The sequence below is a fragment of the Ctenopharyngodon idella genome, chromosome 17 (genome assembly GCF_019924925.1).
Source record: "Ctenopharyngodon idella isolate HZGC_01 chromosome 17, HZGC01, whole genome shotgun sequence".
Classification (NCBI taxonomy): Eukaryota; Metazoa; Chordata; class Actinopteri; order Cypriniformes; family Xenocyprididae; genus Ctenopharyngodon; species Ctenopharyngodon idella.
The window spans coordinates 29,486,475-29,506,265 of record NC_067236.1 but is presented as its reverse complement, the minus strand read 5'-3'; the positions used below and the strand labels follow the sequence as shown (position 1 = coordinate 29,506,265).

The window sequence follows — 19,791 nt, the reverse complement described above, 5'->3', positions numbered from 1 at the left end:
TTTCTTCAGCTCATACTCGTTTGGTAACGCTTACTGCCATTATAAAGCTTGGATGCGTCAGGATATTTATTAATATTTCTCAGATTGTGTTCATTAGAAAGAATAACGTCATATACACCTAGGATAGCTTGAGGGTGAGTAAAGCTTCGGATAATTTTCATTTGAAAGTGAACTAATCCTTTAAATACAAACAGAGAGTAATCAACGGAAAACAGAACAGATGCGTAAATTAATAACCAAGGAAACTATCTAGGAAAACATAACACAGGCAAAACGGGAACATACACTGTAAAAAAAATATTTTTAGAAGTTGTGAATAAAAGAAAGATTATTAGACTATGTTTTACAAGAAAATGCGGTAGCACTTTATTTTATAGTCCTGTTCCCCATGTACATACTATACTTATTACAGCAATTATAATAACTGGGTAATAACAAGGTACTAACCATGAACCTACACCTAAACCTAACCTTAACTCGTGTAGATACCTTACATTACTCCGTATTTTCTTAGGTAAGTACACTGTAACTACATGCAAGTTGTCACGATCACCGTCTGTTCCTGTCAGTTTCTGGACTCCATTTCCCATAATCCTCCCTGCCAATCACATGCACACTCCACACCAATCACCTGTTGCCACATACAGTTTAGCACACTACCTGGACTATAAAGGACTTACACACACACCACCTCATTGCGAAGTCTTGATTTGCCTTGGTGATCATTACTAAGCGTTTTCTTGTGGACTGTTTCCTGGTTTCCGTTTGGATTGTTTATTCTTTGTGATTCTCTGCTGCCTGCCCTGAACCTTGCCTGTGTACTGGACTGTGTTTGTTTGCCGCCTGCCCTGATCTCTGCCTGTGACCCGATACTGTTTGTCTGCCGCCTGCCTCGACCATTGCCTGTCCTTGTTTATGTTCCTGCCTTTGCCCCTGTCTACCTGTGTAAATACTGTTCTTAATAAAGCTTGCAAATGGATCCCCGCTCTGCCGACCCATCATTACACAAGTAGACGTACTGTAAAATAAAGTGCAACCAAAAATACCATTTCAGTCTTTCTACTTCAAAATTTCATGTATAATTCAATGCGTTCCTTGCCATTCTTGTGAAATTTACTAGCAATTTCTAAGTGAAGATTGTTTCTACACCATTTTTTCAGTGTACTGACTGACAACGAAACCAAACAGTGAAACTAAACAGAACTGAACACAACCCTGACAATTCTAAAGGTTTTACATATTTACATATTTTTTTAGATTTTACTGTTTTTAATGTAATAAAACATGGGGAAATATCACCTTCATTAACCATCAGTAAAATACATTTCAGACATCTGTCCTAGTGCACTGTAAGGAAGACTAGAATTTTATTTATTTATTTATAACCTTAAACTAAATAGAATTTAACTACATTTTCACAAAAATTTCAACTGTTGAGTTTTTACTTTTTGGATGACCTTTGTCTTTAAGAGCCATTAGAAAGTCTTAAATAACTATAAACACAAAGTCCTATCGCCATATCTGATGGTAAAATTAAAAACATGATGGAATCTGAACCACCTTTAAGGGAGTTCCATGGGTGTTCTGGGCTAAGATATTTACATTTTATAAATCAGGGTCTAGCATAAAAGTGAGAAAAGCTTTGGAAATGCATCTATGTCCAGGTTAGGTTATTGTCAAATTTTCCCGCCCTCCCAAGCTCACAGAACGAGATCCGAGAAACCCCTGAGACAGAAAACGAAGGAAATCTCCATCAAAACATTTCTATTTAACACTAAACACGCTCTGTTTGGGGGGAAAAAAACTTGTAGAGCAAAGTGAGGTGAGTGTCTTGTTTTTCTTTTGCTAAACTGTGGAGAAAGTCCCTCTCTAGCAGCTGTGAGGAAATTCCCTGGTAATAACAAAAGTTCCTCGCGTATGAAGTTTGCATCATTAGTCCACAGCTCTGCCTCACCATCTGTTTGGATAGCTTGAGTGCTTCCTCTCTGTCATTGTGCGAAATGTGAAGGGGTTGTGAAGGTGCAGTAATAGAGGAAGAGAGAGAGGCCATGTTGAAAAGCATGTAGCTTCTCTATAACATACCTTTCCTATCTGAGCATCACATGAGGGCAATAGCTTCTTTGAAAACCACTTGTAAATATCCTGTTTGATCAAAGGTTAACTGTGTGAACAGAAGGAATTATGGTCTTGTTTCCTGAGCAGGAATTTTAAAATAACACTACATGGTAAAAATTGACATGCGCTACACTGAGAATACAAGAACAGCAATGAATGTGTCATCATTACAGTCTTTTTTTCTTGTAGCCATTTCCGACGAAAATGCTTACTGCTAAACAAAAGCACTGAGTCAGCCAGAAAGAAATCTGGCCCATGTAGACTGGATGTGGTTCTTTCATTGTACAAAGGGATGTTGTAGGCACACATACAAGCCTAGCAGTCACATTTCATAGTGACAACAGTTCACTGACCACCACCACTGTAAACCCGAATAAGTTGGGCTAACTCAAAAAAATTGAGGTAATCAGTTACATCAAATTTTTTGAGTTATGATGTTCCCAATTTTAAGTAAGCAGAACTATCAAGTTTTGAGTTTGTAGTACTCATGCATGTTAATTGCTCCTAACTTGAAGTACTGAGTTAGGTAACTCATAAAATTATATATATATATATAAAAAAAATTATACATATATTATATATTACATATGTAGTAATACCATACGCTGAATTAAGACAGAGACTTGTAATGCAGATCCATTAGTGTAAAGACAAAAATCTAACAGCTGCTCTGTGAAAACAACATTTTAGAAAAACAAATGGAGCAGGTTTCTCATGAATCGGACACCTACTGTTCCATGGACGAGTGCCTCCCGCCAGCAAGAGGAAATTACGTGTTTACATGTAAGGATATGCAACCATAGGGGGAGTCCAGTATCAAATGGCACCTCTTAAGGAAGCAATTAGACATATTTTATGCTGTGATTTCTCAAAACGCTCAAGGTCAAACAAAATGAGTGCACACTATACACAATATATGGGTTGCTATGAAGACAAATGCATTATATACGGTGCAAGGGCCTTACTATATGCAATGATCGCATATTTCTTTTCATTGCAGTTCTATTACAGTTGCATTTGGCTGTTTGCCGACAATGACTTCAGCGCTTCCATCATATCTGGGAAAGTTTGGAAACCCCTGCCTCAGACATAAGTATGAACTTGATTCAGTATAGCATATTTGAGGTTATAATGATGGCTGTTTTTTGTACCTTCTTTTGGTATCGCCCCTCTGACATCATTATTGAACGACACCCAGTGGGGGAACAATTCACAAATCACAACACAGATTTGAATATATTGGTGTTTTCTAGGTGGTTTTTAGGTGGTTTCTTACTGTCTCGAGCCAAACAAATCCACCCTCAAGTCTTTATGATATTTTAGGTTTTGTGATATGATCGTTCCTTAATTATAAATGAATAGTTTTTTCACCACCAGACAATTTTATCTAACATATCTAATGTAGTTCTTTCACTGTAGTTCTCACAACAAAACATGGGATTTGTGCCTCTAATACTCTTCCAGTCATGGGACACCAAACTGTACTGTATTCATGGAAAGTCCAAAATATTCTCTGAAAACATGTCTTATGAGCTGAAACTAAATGCAACTTTATCTTTTTTTAAAGTGCCCCTATTAACCATTTTTAAAGGTTCCTAATTTTTTTGGAGATCTCCTCCTACAGTCAGTTTACTTGTATACAATGTCATAAAACACTTTAATTTTTTCATAATACACATTGCAGCATCACCTCTTTTCCCACAGTGTCTGAAACGGTTCGTTAAAGGATTCGGTCTCTCTAAACTCCTCCTTTCTGAGAGTCTTCTCTGCTCTGATTGATCAGATGGCCCAGTCTGTTGTGATTGGTCTACCGCATACAGCCGAAAACTCAACGGAGGCTTTCGCATCTGGAGGCTTCCTTAGCACTTGATACACAGTGATATGAACAGTAACAATGGTGACAGTTTTACCATATCAATTAAAGTCCGAGTCCTCATCCTTTGGAAGTGCATGCGAAAAAAGATTTGCTTTCGTAGCGCAGAAAACAGCAGTAGCCCCTCACTGCAGAACACGTGAGATCCAGGGGTGGAGACTGGTAGGTTTAGGGATATGTAAAGTGGGAGGAGTTGGATCCAGATCCAGGGGGTGGAGACAGGTAGGTTTAGATCCAGGGGGTGGAGATGGGTAGGTTTAGTGTAACCCACACAAGGTTACTGGAGTGCAACTCTCTACTCTGCCTGCGGGTGGCGCGTACACCCCAGGGAATTCATTAGTAAAAAACAAAACACGCCTTTCCTCCGGTGAAGACGTTGCTAGAAAGCAACAAGGACTGGTTGAAAGCTGTGTGAGAGAGAGTTAAGCCGCATGACAGCGAGCTCTCAAGATACCTCCGATTGGTTTTAGAAAGGGATAGACCATCTGAATCTGACCCTGGCGGTCAGTGGCGAGCCAACCACAGAAGTGAACGGATCAAGAGCCCGGTGTGTGGCCTGCCGTGGCATCTTTGGAACCATCATCATCCTGTGCCTTCATTTGAGATACAGATAAGAATACACGTAAACCTACCCGGGTAGTGAAAAGAACATATATATATATATATATACTCCAAGAAACACACACACACCAAGAACTTTCATGGACTCTTTCATTATTTGAGGTTATTTATTTTGAGTTTATTGTGCACTGTGCACTCAGGACGCCGGCTTAGGTAGGCAGGGAATGTAAATAACTGCCATTCATTTTGTATAATACATTTTTCAAATTTACCTGTTTTGTGTTGTCTGTTCTCTGCTGACCTTCTGATACTAGCCCAGCTTTAATTTCTTACTACTTAAATTAGTTATTAGTTACACTAACCTAAGACACGGGTTACATTAGGGTATGTAAAGTGGGAGGAGTTGGATCCATATCCAGGGGGTGGAGACGGGTAGGTTTAGGGATATGTAAAGTGGGAGGAGTTGGATCCAGATCCAGGGAGTGGAGATGGGTAGGTTTAGATCCAGGGTGTGGAGATGGGTAGGTTTAGGGATATGTAAAGTGGGAGGAGTTGGATCCAGATCCAAGGAGTGGAGATGGGTAGGTTTAGATCCAGGGTGTGGAGATGGGTAGGTTTAGGGATATGTAAAGTGGGAGGAGTTGGATCCAGATCCAGGGGGTGGAGATGGGTAGGTTTAGGGATATGTAAAGTGGGAGGAGTTGGATCCAGATCCAGGGGGTGGAGATGGGTAGGTTTAGGGATATGTAAAGTTGGAGGAGTTGGATCCAGATTCAGGGGGTGGATCGAACCTCGCCCCCTGGATCTTGTGTTCTGCAGTGAGGACCATCTCGAAAACAGCACCTTCTCAACATGTCGACATCATGAACCAAACTCTTCCAGGCCTCAGCTACAACCACAGTGTTTGAGGGCAGGTCAAATTAGACATTGTTCGCGGGCAGCCAATGAAAATCATAGGCTGGCATTATGCAAATTTTTAAACCTACGTAGGTTTGTGCAGGAAGTAAGACTGGAATTACTGACGACTCGTTTGCAGGCTGTTCAGAATTGGTTCTTTCTTTTAGGAGACAATAACTCTATTTTTTTTTTTTTTTTTGCAGACCTTTAACAGCTATATTACACACTACATGAAAGGAAATATTCGAAAAAGCATAATGGGGTACTTTAAGGATCTTTCAATATTTTTACTGGCAAACATGAAAAAATACAGATAATAAAAATCATCTTACAGTGTGCTGGAGTCTGTGACATGTTTTTTTACATTTAGCGGACTCGTGTTGATATATGTCTGTTGTCTTTTGAGGGTCTTTGATCACAGTTTAAAGGTCACCGGCAGAAGCTTTTCATTTTCCCTTAGATTCTTAGCTAGACAACATGTTTGCTTTCACTGTGTCTAAAATCTGATTAAACCGACAAGACCTTTGAGCACTGAGAAGAAGCCCTTAGAGGCCATAATTTTAAGATCAAACAGACACTGACACAACCTAAATAGGGTTTAAGTTCACGACCTGCAACCACAATGTCAGCCCTGCACGAGTGCTATGCCAGCCACAAACCGATATTGGCATCTAACACAAGATTTATTGCTTATGCTTAGGGTTGCAGATTTTTTTTTCAAACCACATTTCATAGGTGCTACAAATAATAATGATATTTGCAACAGCAATTATCACTGTTACTATTTTGCACACTCATATTGCACATAAATGAAAAAAAATATCAGTTTCCTCCATGATCAGGTCACATCACATTTTCCATATCTACATGCAGCAGACTCAAATAAAATAGAATGATAAGCAACAAAGGAATAAAACATTCAGTATCGGATTCACTCGAGAGGGATCTTCTTTCCTATTCCAGATTGCTCATAATGAATCTAAACCACATGCCCAATTTCATTTTCCATTACTCAGAGCATTACGGAAGAGGCTGGAGACCAGGGGGGTCTCTGAAAGGAGCCATCAGTATCTGTCAGTCTGTAATCGTGTGCATCTGCAAAGCACATTTGGAGTGCAAATGATCTTTTAAACAAAGCCACTGATGCATTAACTGCAAAATAAATCATTAATTTCATCTATTTATGATTTTCGGTGTGTTTAGAGAGGATATTCCAAAGCTGAATGCAATGTGGATCAGGTTTAGGTGCAAGGGAAAGGAAATTGATTTAAATTAAGGATGCACTGTCTAAGAAAACAAACCAAATTTGCTATTAACAAAACAAAATTTTGCGATGTTTATGCTTAAAACAAGAAGAAACCAATTAGCAAATAAACTTCATTCAAGATATAGCGCAAAATCTTACAATTAAAACTATTTAAAAATATATATTTATGTTTTTTCCTAGTAAATGGTCAGTGGGAGGTGCTTTATTAAATATCATAAAAACTAAAAAAACTAATTATATAAAATAAAAATACATATATATATATATATATATATATATACACACACAGTATATAATGGAAAAAAAAAATTCAATAAATAAATGGTAAAACTTTACAAGTTTCAATTTTTTAAAATTAGTTAGCTACATTAGTTGAAAACAAAGAAAATAAAGCATTCATTAATAATATTAGTTAATATTAAATTCAACATTTACTAATGCATTATTAAAATCAAAAGTTGAATCTGTTCATAATATTTAATGGATTTTAGCTAACGTGAACTAACAATAGTTGAACTTTTAATAATTAATGTTAACAAAGAATAATAAATACTGTAGCTCATTGTTAGTTAATGTTAGTTAATGCATTAACTAACAGGACCTTATTGTAAAATGTTACCAACTAAATAATACACCAGAATGGGTAACAGATTTGCAAATGCAGCATTTAGCATCATTCAGAATTGAGATATTTTACTAGAAAACAAGATAAAATCACTGATTAAGAAATATATATATGTTTTTAAAGTTCAAGGTAACATTATATTGTATGGACAATGTCCTTTATCTGAACTGTCCTCCATGAACAATACTTTTTATTTTGAAAAATTATATCTGTAGATATTGTGCAAAAACACATGTTTATTTATAGAGAGAGAGGAAACAATCCCACAGCAGATAATGGCAGGTCATGTTCTTGACATTTCACTTGAATATTGAATGTTGGCCAAAAAGGACATCAGAGTTCTCAACATGAGACAGAATCGGCCTAGTAACAACGGTTATGAGTCGACACTCTTGAAAGGTGAGATCAGTAAACAATGATAAATCTGTCATCAGAATCACCATGGAAAGACTACTAAGGAAGCAGCTGAAATGTGAGCAATGTTTGTCCGTCAATGGTTGTTAAAGAGGATGTCAACAGTTGTAAACACTGGAATATTTTTCTCTCTTTTACTTCCGATTGTAGTTGTTCTAAAACTGTAGCATATAAAACATCTGCAAGCGTGCACCAAGAATATGAGGCAAGCTTATACAGAGCCACCAGCCCTGACACCTTCATGTAAAGAAACCGCTAACACAGTTGATACACATAGACTGTGCTGACCTGGCTCCCTACAGCTCCGCTCTTATAGAGGAATGTCTAGCATAAACCATCCGTAGGCCTGAACACTAGCTAGCACTAGCTGTTTGCCCTCAGAAGACTTGTTAATGCAGCACTGACATGAGGAAGAGCAGAGACGTATGGAAAAAACACAAAGGGTCCATGTTTGTGTTGATATAGACAAGATATATATATATATATATATATATATATATATATATATATATAAAGGCTATTTTTGGCATATACAAACAGTGCCAGCAAATGCTTTTGATCTTGTATCTCAGCTAATGACAAAAGCAGTAACAAGGAAAACGCGACGACACGTTTATGGAAATAATACTTGGTGAATCTTGCAAAGAAATGTTTGGCCTCATATTTCACCCCCCAAATCGAAATATAAATAACAATTTGATTATTTTCATGACAATTAAGCACATTCTTATTACTGTAATGTGAAAAACAAAATTGAAAAGAAAAGTAACGGAAATCATTTTGTCCAGACATTATTAAATTCAGTACAACAAAAGTACTCCCAATTATTTACTTCCAATTGTATTTTTCCACATTACAGTAGACTGTTGACACTTGGGAAGGTGTATTGTTAACTGTTACAATAAAGATAAAATAGAGACAAATTTGAGAAATATTGTGAATAAATAAATTTAAAAAAATTAAATGTAGTAATGAATATTCTGATAATTTATATGGTTAATTGTTATGCAAATAATACATAAATGGTCTGAATAATAGTAATGATTAATACTAATTATGATAATTATTATAATTAAGTAAGTTAAATAATAATAATAATATCAATTGTTTATGTTTATATATATATATATATATATATATATATATAATTTTTTTTTTTTTTTTTCAAATAACTATTTTAATGTCTCCGTCACTAATCCTATTCTCAGTCAGTCACATTTTATAAAAAAATAAAACAAATCGTATGGACTCTGCAGCCATCTAGTGGTCATAAGTAATAATGTTTTATTACTTTTATTAATAGTGTTTTTCGTCATTTTACGCCAGTAGACATTACTTTACGGTAAGTGTCCAGTAGTAGCAGCATGGCGACTGCAGCAGACAGCGGAGATGGAGCTTCATATGAAAGTGATGATAAATGTAAAGAAGTTCGAGATGATAAACCAGCACCGAGCCAGAGTTCATCTAACGAACAGAATACAGAACAGAAACCGGTGTGTCTCATAGTTCTAGGCATGGCAGGGTCAGGAAAAACAACTTTTGTGCAGGTAAGACTGAATGACTGTAACACATCAGTACAATGATAAGTCAATTATATAATTATGTAACATTTACTTGGTTATATTAAGATACTTTCGGTGTTATATGTGAGAATTCTGAAACCAAATAATGACTGCTTATAAAGAAATCCAGTAAACATTAACTTGAATCAATTTAAGATGGATATTAATATGAATTAATGAATACTAATATCTCTCTCTATATATTGTTGTATCAGAGGCTCACAGCTTACCTGCACTCCAAGAAAACTCCTCCATATGTCATCAATCTTGATCCTGCAGTTCATGAGGTCCCCTTTCCAGCCAACATTGGTTTGTCACTGTTCCCCCTATTCCATTAAAACGGTGCTGGTTCTCGTACCGGAGCAGGTGCCGCGGAAAGTTGTTCTCAGAAATGACTCGCGTTTCCACCGGCTTGAGAACCGATCGATGACTTAACTGACTACATTGATACACAACCTGCAAATAAAGAGCTCATGGCGGACGTTGTTTACGAGTTTAAAAACAAATGTAAAAATCCAAACTAATTTAATTAATCATTTTAATGATCTGACAACTTTCTTTTGCTTGTTTACACAAAATATTTGTGTTTATTTAGCACTATAAGAATAAAATAATATAAAATTTCACAATATAAGAGAAACTTGATTTTAAAACCTACTTGAATATATGATATTAAAGGGTTAGTTCACCCAAAAATGAAAATAATGTCATTTATTACTCACCCTCATGCCGTTCCACAACCGTAAGACCTTCGTTAATCTTCGGAACATAAATTAAGATATTTCTGTTGAAATCCGATGGCTCAGTGAGGCCTCCATAGCCAGCAATGACATTTCCTCTCTCAAGATCCATTAATGTACTAAAAACATATTTTTTGTGCCAAAAAAACAAAATAACGACTTATATAGTGATGGCCGATTTCAAAACACTGCTTCATGAAGCTTCGGAGCGTTATGAATCAGCGTGTCAAATCAGCAGTTCGGAGCGCCAAAGTCATGTGATTTCAGCAGTTTGGCAGTTTGACATGCGATCCGAATCATGATTCGACATGCTGATTCATAACGCTCCGAAGCTTCATGAAGCAGTGTTTAGAAATCGGCCATCACTATATAAGTCGTTATTTTGATTTTTTTGGCGCACCAAAAATATTCTCCTCGCTTTATAATATTAATATTGAACCACTGTACTCACATGAACTGATTTAAATATATTTTTAGTACATTAATGGATCTTGAGAGAGGAAATGTCGTTGCTGGCTATGGAGGCCTCACTGAGCCATCGGATTTCAATAAAAATATCTTAATTTGTGTTCTGAAGATGAATAAAGGTCATACAGGTGTGGAACGTCATGAGGGTGAGTAATAAATGACAGAATTTTCATTTTTGGGTGAACTAACCCTTTAATGAATCACATTTTGAGCAAATATGGAAACCAATGTGATTGGAGTTTATGACACTTAAAGATTTTGAGAACATATTTAACATCCAAAGTAATTTGATTTCAGAGCTTTTATGCCTGCACAAGCTGCTTTTGATGTAGCTTTAAGAAGTTATTCAAATATTTAGTTCCAGATTTGCACACAGAATTTCAGGTCGGCACTGACCAGCACCGTGTGAAGCAATGAAATTTTACTCTGGGTTAACTAATTGAAACACTGGTTGCTTTTTTTATGGATAAATATTCATGATCGGTTAGCATCTTATTAATTACATTAATGTCAAAGATTAAGTCTGATTGTGTTTTTCCTTACAGATATCAGAGACACCGTCAATTACAAGGAAGTCATGAAACAGTATCCTTTCAGTGTGAAATTATGTCTCGTGCTGTGTATCATCATTATAGTGCATATTTTCACCAGGCATGAACTGTTATTTGGATGGTTTTACTAAACCTTTAAACCTCAGGATAGACTCCTACAACGGATTCAAACTTGTTCACAGTGCATAGTCATGGATAACTTGAAATATCAGGGAATTGTAGGGTTATGATTTCCAGGCCTGGAAAAAAAATAGCTATTTTAAAATCTTAATAACTAAATAAATCATGTTTTTTTATTTTTATTTTTTATTTTTTTATAGTATATAATGCAGTTCTAACATTTTATTTTAGCTAAACATTGCTCTTAAAGGGATAGTTTACCCAAAAAAATTGAATTCTGTCATCATTTACTCACCCTCAAGTTGTTCCAAACCTGTATGAATGTCTTCTGTTGAACACAAAAGATTGAAGAATGTCAATAACCAAACAGTTGATGGGCCCCATTGACTTCCATAGTATGGAGAAAATAATAATAATAATGGAAGTCAATGGGGCCCATTGACTGTTTGGTTACCCATATTCTTCAAAATATCTTTTGTGTTCAGCAGAATAAAGAAATTCATGCAGGTTTGGAACAACTTGAGTAAGTGATGACAATTTTCATTTTTGGGTGAACTATCCCTTTAATCAGTGCATTCTCAGTGAATCACAAATGACTCAAAAAATCATGATAATATAAATAAGTGGATTGTCTTTGACTCTAATGCAGATATGGTTTAGGTCCAAATGGAGGAATTGTCACATCTTTGAATCTGTTTGCAACACGATTTGATCAGGTAGAACTGCATTTGAAGGATCCAATAGATGTCACTGTTTACTTTAACTTCCACCTACTTCTGTTCTAATTTACCGTTTCTGTGTGCCTTTTTTAGGTCATGAAGTTTATTGAGAAAAAGCAAAGTAATCACCAGTAAGTCTGTGTTCAGTACTCTAGAAGTGATGATATTTGTATCTTTTTCTCAGTGCTACTATCTCATGTATGTTTTTTTTGTGTGTAGGCATGTTTTGATTGACACTCCTGGACAAATAGAGGTGTTCACATGGTCGGCATCTGGAACTATTATAACTGAAGCTCTGGTACTTCACTGTCTTTCACGCTTAGTCATCATGATATAGTTACTGTGGGTTACTTTGTTACAGACATTTTGAATATAAACTTGAGGTTTCTTTTCTAGGCCTCTTCTTTTCCCTGTGTGGTCATTTATGTGATGGACACGTCTCGAAGTGTGAATCCGGTCACCTTCATGTCCAACATGTTGTACGCCTGCAGGTCAGCAGCTTATTTGATATATCTTGGTTGTTTCCGGCACTGAATAAAAAGTGTAAAAAGTAATTGTGAGTTTATATCTCACAATTCTTTTTTTCCCCCCTTGCAATTTGCAAGTACCATTTTTGGAGAATTAAAAAATCTAAATTGTGAGATAAAAAGTTGCCTTTTTAATTTTTTTTTTATTTCGTGGCAGAAAAAAGCTTCCATAAATATTTTAAACTGCACAAAATGAATGTAGTGTAAAGCAGAATAGTTCAGAGCGTAGTGTACTTGCAGAGTTCTCAGTGTTATATTCACACTGTATTATGCTGTGTTAACAACATCATGAAAGTGATGTCATGATCTCAGTAGATCTTACTGAAATGTCTTGTTTTCCTCCAGCATTCTCTACAAGACCAAGCTACCATTCATAGTCGCCATGAACAAGGTAAGAAAATGCTGTCATCCTAATATTTAGTGGTCAATCGATAGGAATTTTCTTTTTTAATTGGCAAATACTGATTTCTAGCAGGATGACAATTGTATGATGCATGCTAGCAAATTCGATGAATGCAGTATTTCTTAAATAAAATTATTTTATTTATATGAATTAAAAAATATGTATAATATTGATTAATATGTAAATAAATATTTATTAATACAGGTATTCATATTTGTTATTTACATTTAAATATATATTTGTTACTAATTATATATATTTATATTAATAAATACATTTAATATGAATAAAATTACTGTTCAAAAAATGATTATTGGTGGATAAACAATCTCATCTATCAGCATGTTTTTTGCTGATCAAATTATTTGTTTTAAATAGAACAAATCAGTGTAAGTGTTTTTTTTTTTTCTGTATCTTTATCAGACTGACATCATAGATCACAGTTTTGCGGTGGAGTGGATGAAGGACTTCGAGGTCTTTCAGGATGCTTTGAATCAGGAGACTTCTTATGTTAGTAACCTGACCCGCTCCATGAGTCTCGTCCTGGATGAGTTCTACACCAACCTGAGGGTGAGTCAAAGCTGCGGTCCTGTTAAACCGCATTACTATAAGTTCTGGATGGATAGTTGCTAGATGGTTGCTTAATGGCCCAAGCCAAAAAGTCCACCCTTAAGTCTCCATGATATTCTGGAATTTAGATAAGTAAATCTAATTGCTTAGGAAAAAATGAATAGTTAGGGTTACATATTTGTTCACACTAGTGTTGTCACGGTACCAAAATTCCAGTAGTCAGTACCAATACCAGTAAAAATTTACGGTTCTCGGTACCACAGGAAAATCTATTGGAACTATTTTATTTAACTAGCCTATTTTTTTTAAAATTTATTAAATATGATGGTAATCATACATATAAATATTTGGAGCGTGTGTGTGTGTTTGTCTGTGTATATTTACCTCAATGAAATAAATTTTGAAATATAAAAAAATAAATAGGCCTAAACAAATGCTCAAACATCCATTTTGAAACAGACATGCGTGTTTATTTTAGCTATTCCTACAGTGAAATGACACACTACAGCCTGTAAACTATGAAATAAATATCAGTAAATAGCCTATCTGCGCTTCGAGAGGGATGTGGGACACGAGCAGGAAAGAGACCATCTCTTTAATAATATCTTCATGTTATCTCCTGATGTTACAAGCAACTGACACTTGTTGTAAAAGGTCTGAAGAGCGAGTTTCATCTTCAGACATTCAGGCTATGTATGATTTTGCGCTGCCAGAGAAAGCAAAACTAAAAATCATTGGAGTGTGTGAAACGCGCTATACAAATAAACTTGACGTGCCTTATAAAGTCTAATAACAAGCACAAACTGAAAATTGACATGCAAGCAAAAAGGTTTCTGTCCTACGGTGTTTTTTCTACTTTACCACAGTAAAGAATGCAAATATAATAGGCCTAATTAAAAGTGAACCAAAGGAAGAAACGTTTACAATCCCCTGCATGAGTGAAGATTTGGGAAAAGAAACAGAGATTCCATGTTCAGTGGAATAACTAATGGGATATTGTTAAATTCTCTGCTAATCAGGTGACCAGATCGTGATTCGCAAAATAGAAAGCCGTCAAAGCTTAAATGTATGACGTACCTCTCTCATTCGGCATGAACCAAAATGTTTCCATGGCTGCGATGTCACATTTAATTGCTAACCTATTAGCCTATTTCTTCTATAAACAAAGCTTTGTGCTTCACTTGTGTCATATTCACGTAAATACTGGCACAGCCCTATCAGTGGGTACCGAATATATCCAGATACTCGGAACTCCCAATACTACAGAAATGCTGGTATCATCACATTTTCAAAATTTCAGTACCGAAGTACCGGTACTTTTAACAACACTGGTTCACACTGTAAAAAGTGATTGTAATTTTAACTGTAAAAGACTGTAAAGATGCTACAGTAAAAACCTGTTAATTGGTTGACGACGCTAAGGCTATGTTCACACTGTCAGTCCAAATCTGATTATTCCGACTGGAATCTGATCTAAAATGATTGACTGTCCACATTGTGTATCGCAACTGTTCAGATCCGATTTGTGTGTTCCATGTCGCTGTTCCACATTCCGGCATATCTGCATTGGTTTCTATTGCAGTGACGTTGAGTTGGTAGGCATATGCCAAAAACAACAACAACGGCAACATGGAGGGGTTTGCAATACAGATGTTGTCTTATTTTCAACATGACAATATGTAGACCCCACACTGGACTACTGCATCCTATGAGGAAGCAGCAGAAATATAGGAAGCTGGTATGCCTGGCTTTATTCCGTGCTGTCATCTCCAACGGTCTCAACCTTGTTTCTGCAGCGATTTCGCCATGTTTCCTAAAACAACGTCTGAAGTTTGTTTTACATGACGTGAGAAAGTCACAAAAACCGCGTGAAATCCGATCAAAGTGGTCAGATTGAAACAGATTTACAGAAATGCGATTTGAATAGGATTTCAAACCACAAATGAATATAGCTTGAAACGAATTTGTAAAAATCACTTTTTTTTTTTTTTTTTCCTTTTTTTTTTTTTTGCCATTCACACTTGCTAAATCTGATCGGATTTCAATTGAATGTGCACAAAAATTGGATTTGGTATGAACAATGCTTAAGTTCCCTTTCTATATAGAGGGAAGAACTTGAATAAATCTAATCCTACATTTCATGTAATTTTACAGTAAAATACTGTTAAATGTACAGTTGTTGGAAGCAAAAAACAACAAATTATCTTAGAATTTACAGTGAAATGCTGTAAGCTGAGAATTCCCTGTGACACTTCATATTTGATGGTTTTTTATTTTAATGATTTTTTTCCTCTTTTTGTACATTAGGGTTTGTTACATCTTATGTTGATAAATTGTTTATTGCATTATGTTATGTGTTACCATGATTTGTATTTGTGTGCACCAGAGTGCAACTAAGTATTAACCTCAGCTTGAGGAAAAGCTATTTGTGATGGACTTTGATTCATCATGTGTCTTTCTCTCTACTACCAGTGCTATTTTGGTGGTTGTCAGTATATGTTAAGGTACAAAACAGATTTTAGCAGCAGCATGGCCTTGCTAATTCAGCAGAAAAGGGCTGTTGCATTTACCAATTCAATTTTTATTTTTATTTTTGTTTTAAATTTGAAAGATTTCAGGTTGTTCTGTAAATATGTTTACATTTTTACTGTATTTTTACATAATTATTCTGCCAACCACAGCTGCCAGTTTGTTTTTTGAGTTGTTTTCTGTAAAAATGATAGGTTGTATAAGCCATGCTATTAGTGATGTTTACCTTGGCTAGAACCATCGATTAAAAAAAGCAAGACATGAACTCAGATTTATGGCTCTCTCAGTGTCTGGAATGTATTGTTGGGCTTTAAGGTCACAGTTGCAAATGCAATCATTCTTTTGTGACTTTGTTTATTTCCTCTCAGTATAATGCATATTCAGTAACGTTACAGCCTTTCTTTGTGTCCTGTAGGTTGTCGGTGTGTCTGCAGTCACGGGTTCTGGGCTTGATGAACTGTTCGTACAGGTTGCAGATGCTGCTAAAGAGTATGAAACGTATGTATCCCAACACTCTGTATAACTATGAAATTCAAACTTGAGCTCAGATTATAGAACCTCAATGACTTTAGTTTGTCTACCAGTGCTGTTGTTGTTAAAAACTACAAATCGTTTAAATCTATTAAAAGTAGTTAATTGAAATAAAGCCTAAATAAAATAAATATAAGTATTAGATGAGAAAACTTGAAATGTTGCATTGGCAACTAACTGAAAAGGTTTAAGTTGAAGTACCAAAATTTGAAATAAAAATAAATTGATGCTAAACAGAAATATTTAAAGGCGCAATATGTAAGATTTTTGCATTAAAATATCCAAAAACTGCTGGAACAATGTTATATATTTTGTTGACTTGTGTACTTACATTATTCCAAATGTTTTCAACAATATTTAAATAAAGAGAAGTCCGCAATTTTAACCAATGTAACGGCCCGTGTCATTGCGTCACCTGTCAATGGCGTCATATCCCCCCCTACCATCAGCTGTCGGTAGAAACCAAGGAAACAGTGCGCTTCCTGAAAAAATGCATAAGTTGTAGTTGTATTGTCAAAGCATACAATCTTTGTAGCATCTAGCAAGCCACAGTTGTTTGTTTTCCACATTCGTGATGCACCACAATTATTCATTACCATTTGCTGCGGGTTCTGTTGCCAAAGATGACCCCATAAAGCTAAAACAGCTGTAGAGGTGAACACCACTACTCCCATGATTCCACTTTCCGTCACTGCGTCATCAAGCTACATCTCTGTTTTTGTTTTGAATAAGCAACCTGTAGCGGTTAAACTTGCATACTATGCCTTTTAAATATAAACACAAAAACGACAAAATGATAAAAATGTGATAAAAATGACAAAAACACATAACAATATATAAAAATATGGGTATAAAAAAAATATATAAATAATTAAAATTTCAAAATATTATTATAACACTATAATAGTACTTAAATAATACTAAAATAGCTCTGCTGTCTACACTGGAAACGTCACAGCTTGACGTTATCTCAGGATTTTCATCAGCATGGACCATGAAGTTGTATTTCAGAAAGTCAAATGAAAATACAATATTTTAATTAATATTAGTGCTGTCAAATTGATTAATTGTGATTTAATTGCATCTAACTTTATATATCGCATCCCCTTTTAATATATATAGTCAAACCAAAATGTATTCAGACACCTTGAACATTTCATTCATTAATACAGTTTATTCACTATAGTTTAAAAAAAAAATGGTAATAAAATATGATAAGATCTCAGAGTTAAACTGTGTCAGAAAAAATTAATCTTAATTATGTCAGATAACACTTAAGCAAAGCATGGTCAGGTCAAAGTGTCTGAATAATTTTTGGCTCCAAATTTTTCTCAATTTCACTGGTAGTTCACTGTATGAAGAATTTTTGGGTATAATATGTCACAGTTTACTTTATTTTGCTATCCTCACTGACATAAATGAACTATAGTGTCCTGCACCCACTAGTAAAAAAAATTTAACAATTATATCTAGTGTCTGAATAATTTTTGGTTTGACTATATGTGTGTGTTTGTGTATGTTTTATATTTACAAACTTTTATGTTAGATGCGATTAATTGATTTGACAGCACTAATTAAGATCTTTTTTTGCAAATCAGTTGGTGTAAAATTGACTTTGAATAGGCTGTTTTAAAATATTTAATTAATTTTACAACTGTTTATGGTTAGAAACATTTTTTTAAAAACAAAATAGAATGCCAAAGCCCAGAAACATCTCAAGCTGGATTTGATGTAATGGTCAAAAGTTAAAGACATACATTTTAATAGCAAAAAAATAATTTTATGCCAGAGAGATGGAGAAAATAAAGTGACTAAAGTCGCTGTGCAGCGTTTCAGTATTAGAAGGGATTCAATCAGGGATTTTAATTTTAATGTGAATTATAATAATGCATATGTTGTTTAGGACAATATAGATATATGTTTAAAGATAAATGAATGCTTTTCTGCAAACAGTTGATATATTTTACTGTCTTTACAGCGAGTATCGCCCTGAATATGAACGACTGCACAGAGAGCTGGTGAGTAATCGCTGATGTGGGCTGATGTACTAGTCATGAATCAACTGGCCATGTCTTGCAAAGATCCTTCCATCACTGATTAAACTACATATTTTTGTTGCTTCTTTTATTTATTTATATACATTTTCTTCATTTGAAAGGCAAATAAATATTGGACTAGCATGTCCCCTTTTCGTTCCATGAGAAAAGGTCAAGGCTGACTGTTATTAATTCTTTCATCTCATACTCAGTCTGAAGCTCAGAGTAAGAAACAACAGGAGCAGTTGGAACGCCTTCGGAAAGACATGGGAGCAGTTCCCATGGAAACTGCAGTTCCTACCGGTACATTCATTCAGAACGGTCACGTCTCTGTTCATTCAAAAAAAGAAATTTGGAAGTCATTAATCAACTTTGAACTTTTCACATATAACGAAAGATCCAAATAGCTTTGTTTAAAAAAATATGTATGTGCCTTGTATACATCTGGTTGTTTATTCTTTAGAAGCCACAGATCTTGGTGGGCCTAGTAACCTCATCTTTAACCGCGGCAACCCAGATGAAGTTGAGGAAGACATAGACAGTGATACTGATGATATCGATCACACAGGTGAGAAGGATACTTCAAATAGCCCTTAAAGAACCATAATCACTATCACGCTCTGTAACACCCTTGTTTATGATTCTTTTAACAGTCACAGAAGAAAGTAAAGAGGCTGGTGCTTTCGGGAACTTTCTGAAGGAGAGAAGAGAAGTAGTGCAGGTGCGCAACAGGAAGTCAGAGTGAGGGCAGGAAATGGTCATCATGTATGTATACCGTTCGGTCATACATTTGAGTTTGACCCTTGAACTTTGACGTATCCACTGTCTTAACTTTGGAAGACTCCAAAATAGATTTTGGTGGCTAATATGAACTGTTTTCAGTGAAACTGCAGCTGCTTTAGCTGCCTGCAAGCCTGCTCTGAGATTTCAGAATTGCAAATGAGTAAATTTGTATTAGAATGTAAAAGCAGTTGCATCACGCACGGGTCAAGAACTGCATTAGTTCAAATCCAAGCATCAGCATATTTTGGAGTTGGATGTCTTGTGTCTCCCCTGAGCATGTCATTGCACACAGAAAATAATATGTGGTTTTTCTTTTGCATAATATATTTATGTATATCCTACAATTCTACAAAGTCTGTTAATAAAAACTAGTTTTCCTAACAACCTAGAACAGAAGCCAAAATCTGCAGTTTCTCTTTTAAGGAATAGACTCTTATACCTATAAAGTTTGTGTTTCTGTTATGGTAAATAAAATATTTTTATACATACAATATACAAAA

General features: G+C 35.3%; 1 protein-coding gene across 1 annotated transcript; it reads left to right on the top strand.

Annotated features, from left to right (window-relative positions):
• Window positions 1-9,079: 9,079 nt before the first annotated feature.
• On the top strand, window positions 9,080-19,791 carry gpn1 (GPN-loop GTPase 1). Its single transcript, XM_051868900.1, has 14 exons — window positions 9,080-9,299; window positions 9,530-9,623; window positions 11,068-11,107; window positions 11,843-11,909; window positions 12,006-12,043; window positions 12,132-12,210; window positions 12,309-12,403; window positions 12,785-12,830; window positions 13,266-13,412; window positions 16,357-16,439; window positions 18,451-18,490; window positions 18,721-18,811; window positions 18,972-19,076; window positions 19,162-19,791. Exons 1-14 carry the CDS (start codon window positions 9,117-9,119, stop codon window positions 19,251-19,253), a joined length of 1,200 nt encoding a protein of 399 aa, XP_051724860.1. The 5' UTR covers window positions 9,080-9,116; the 3' UTR covers window positions 19,254-19,791.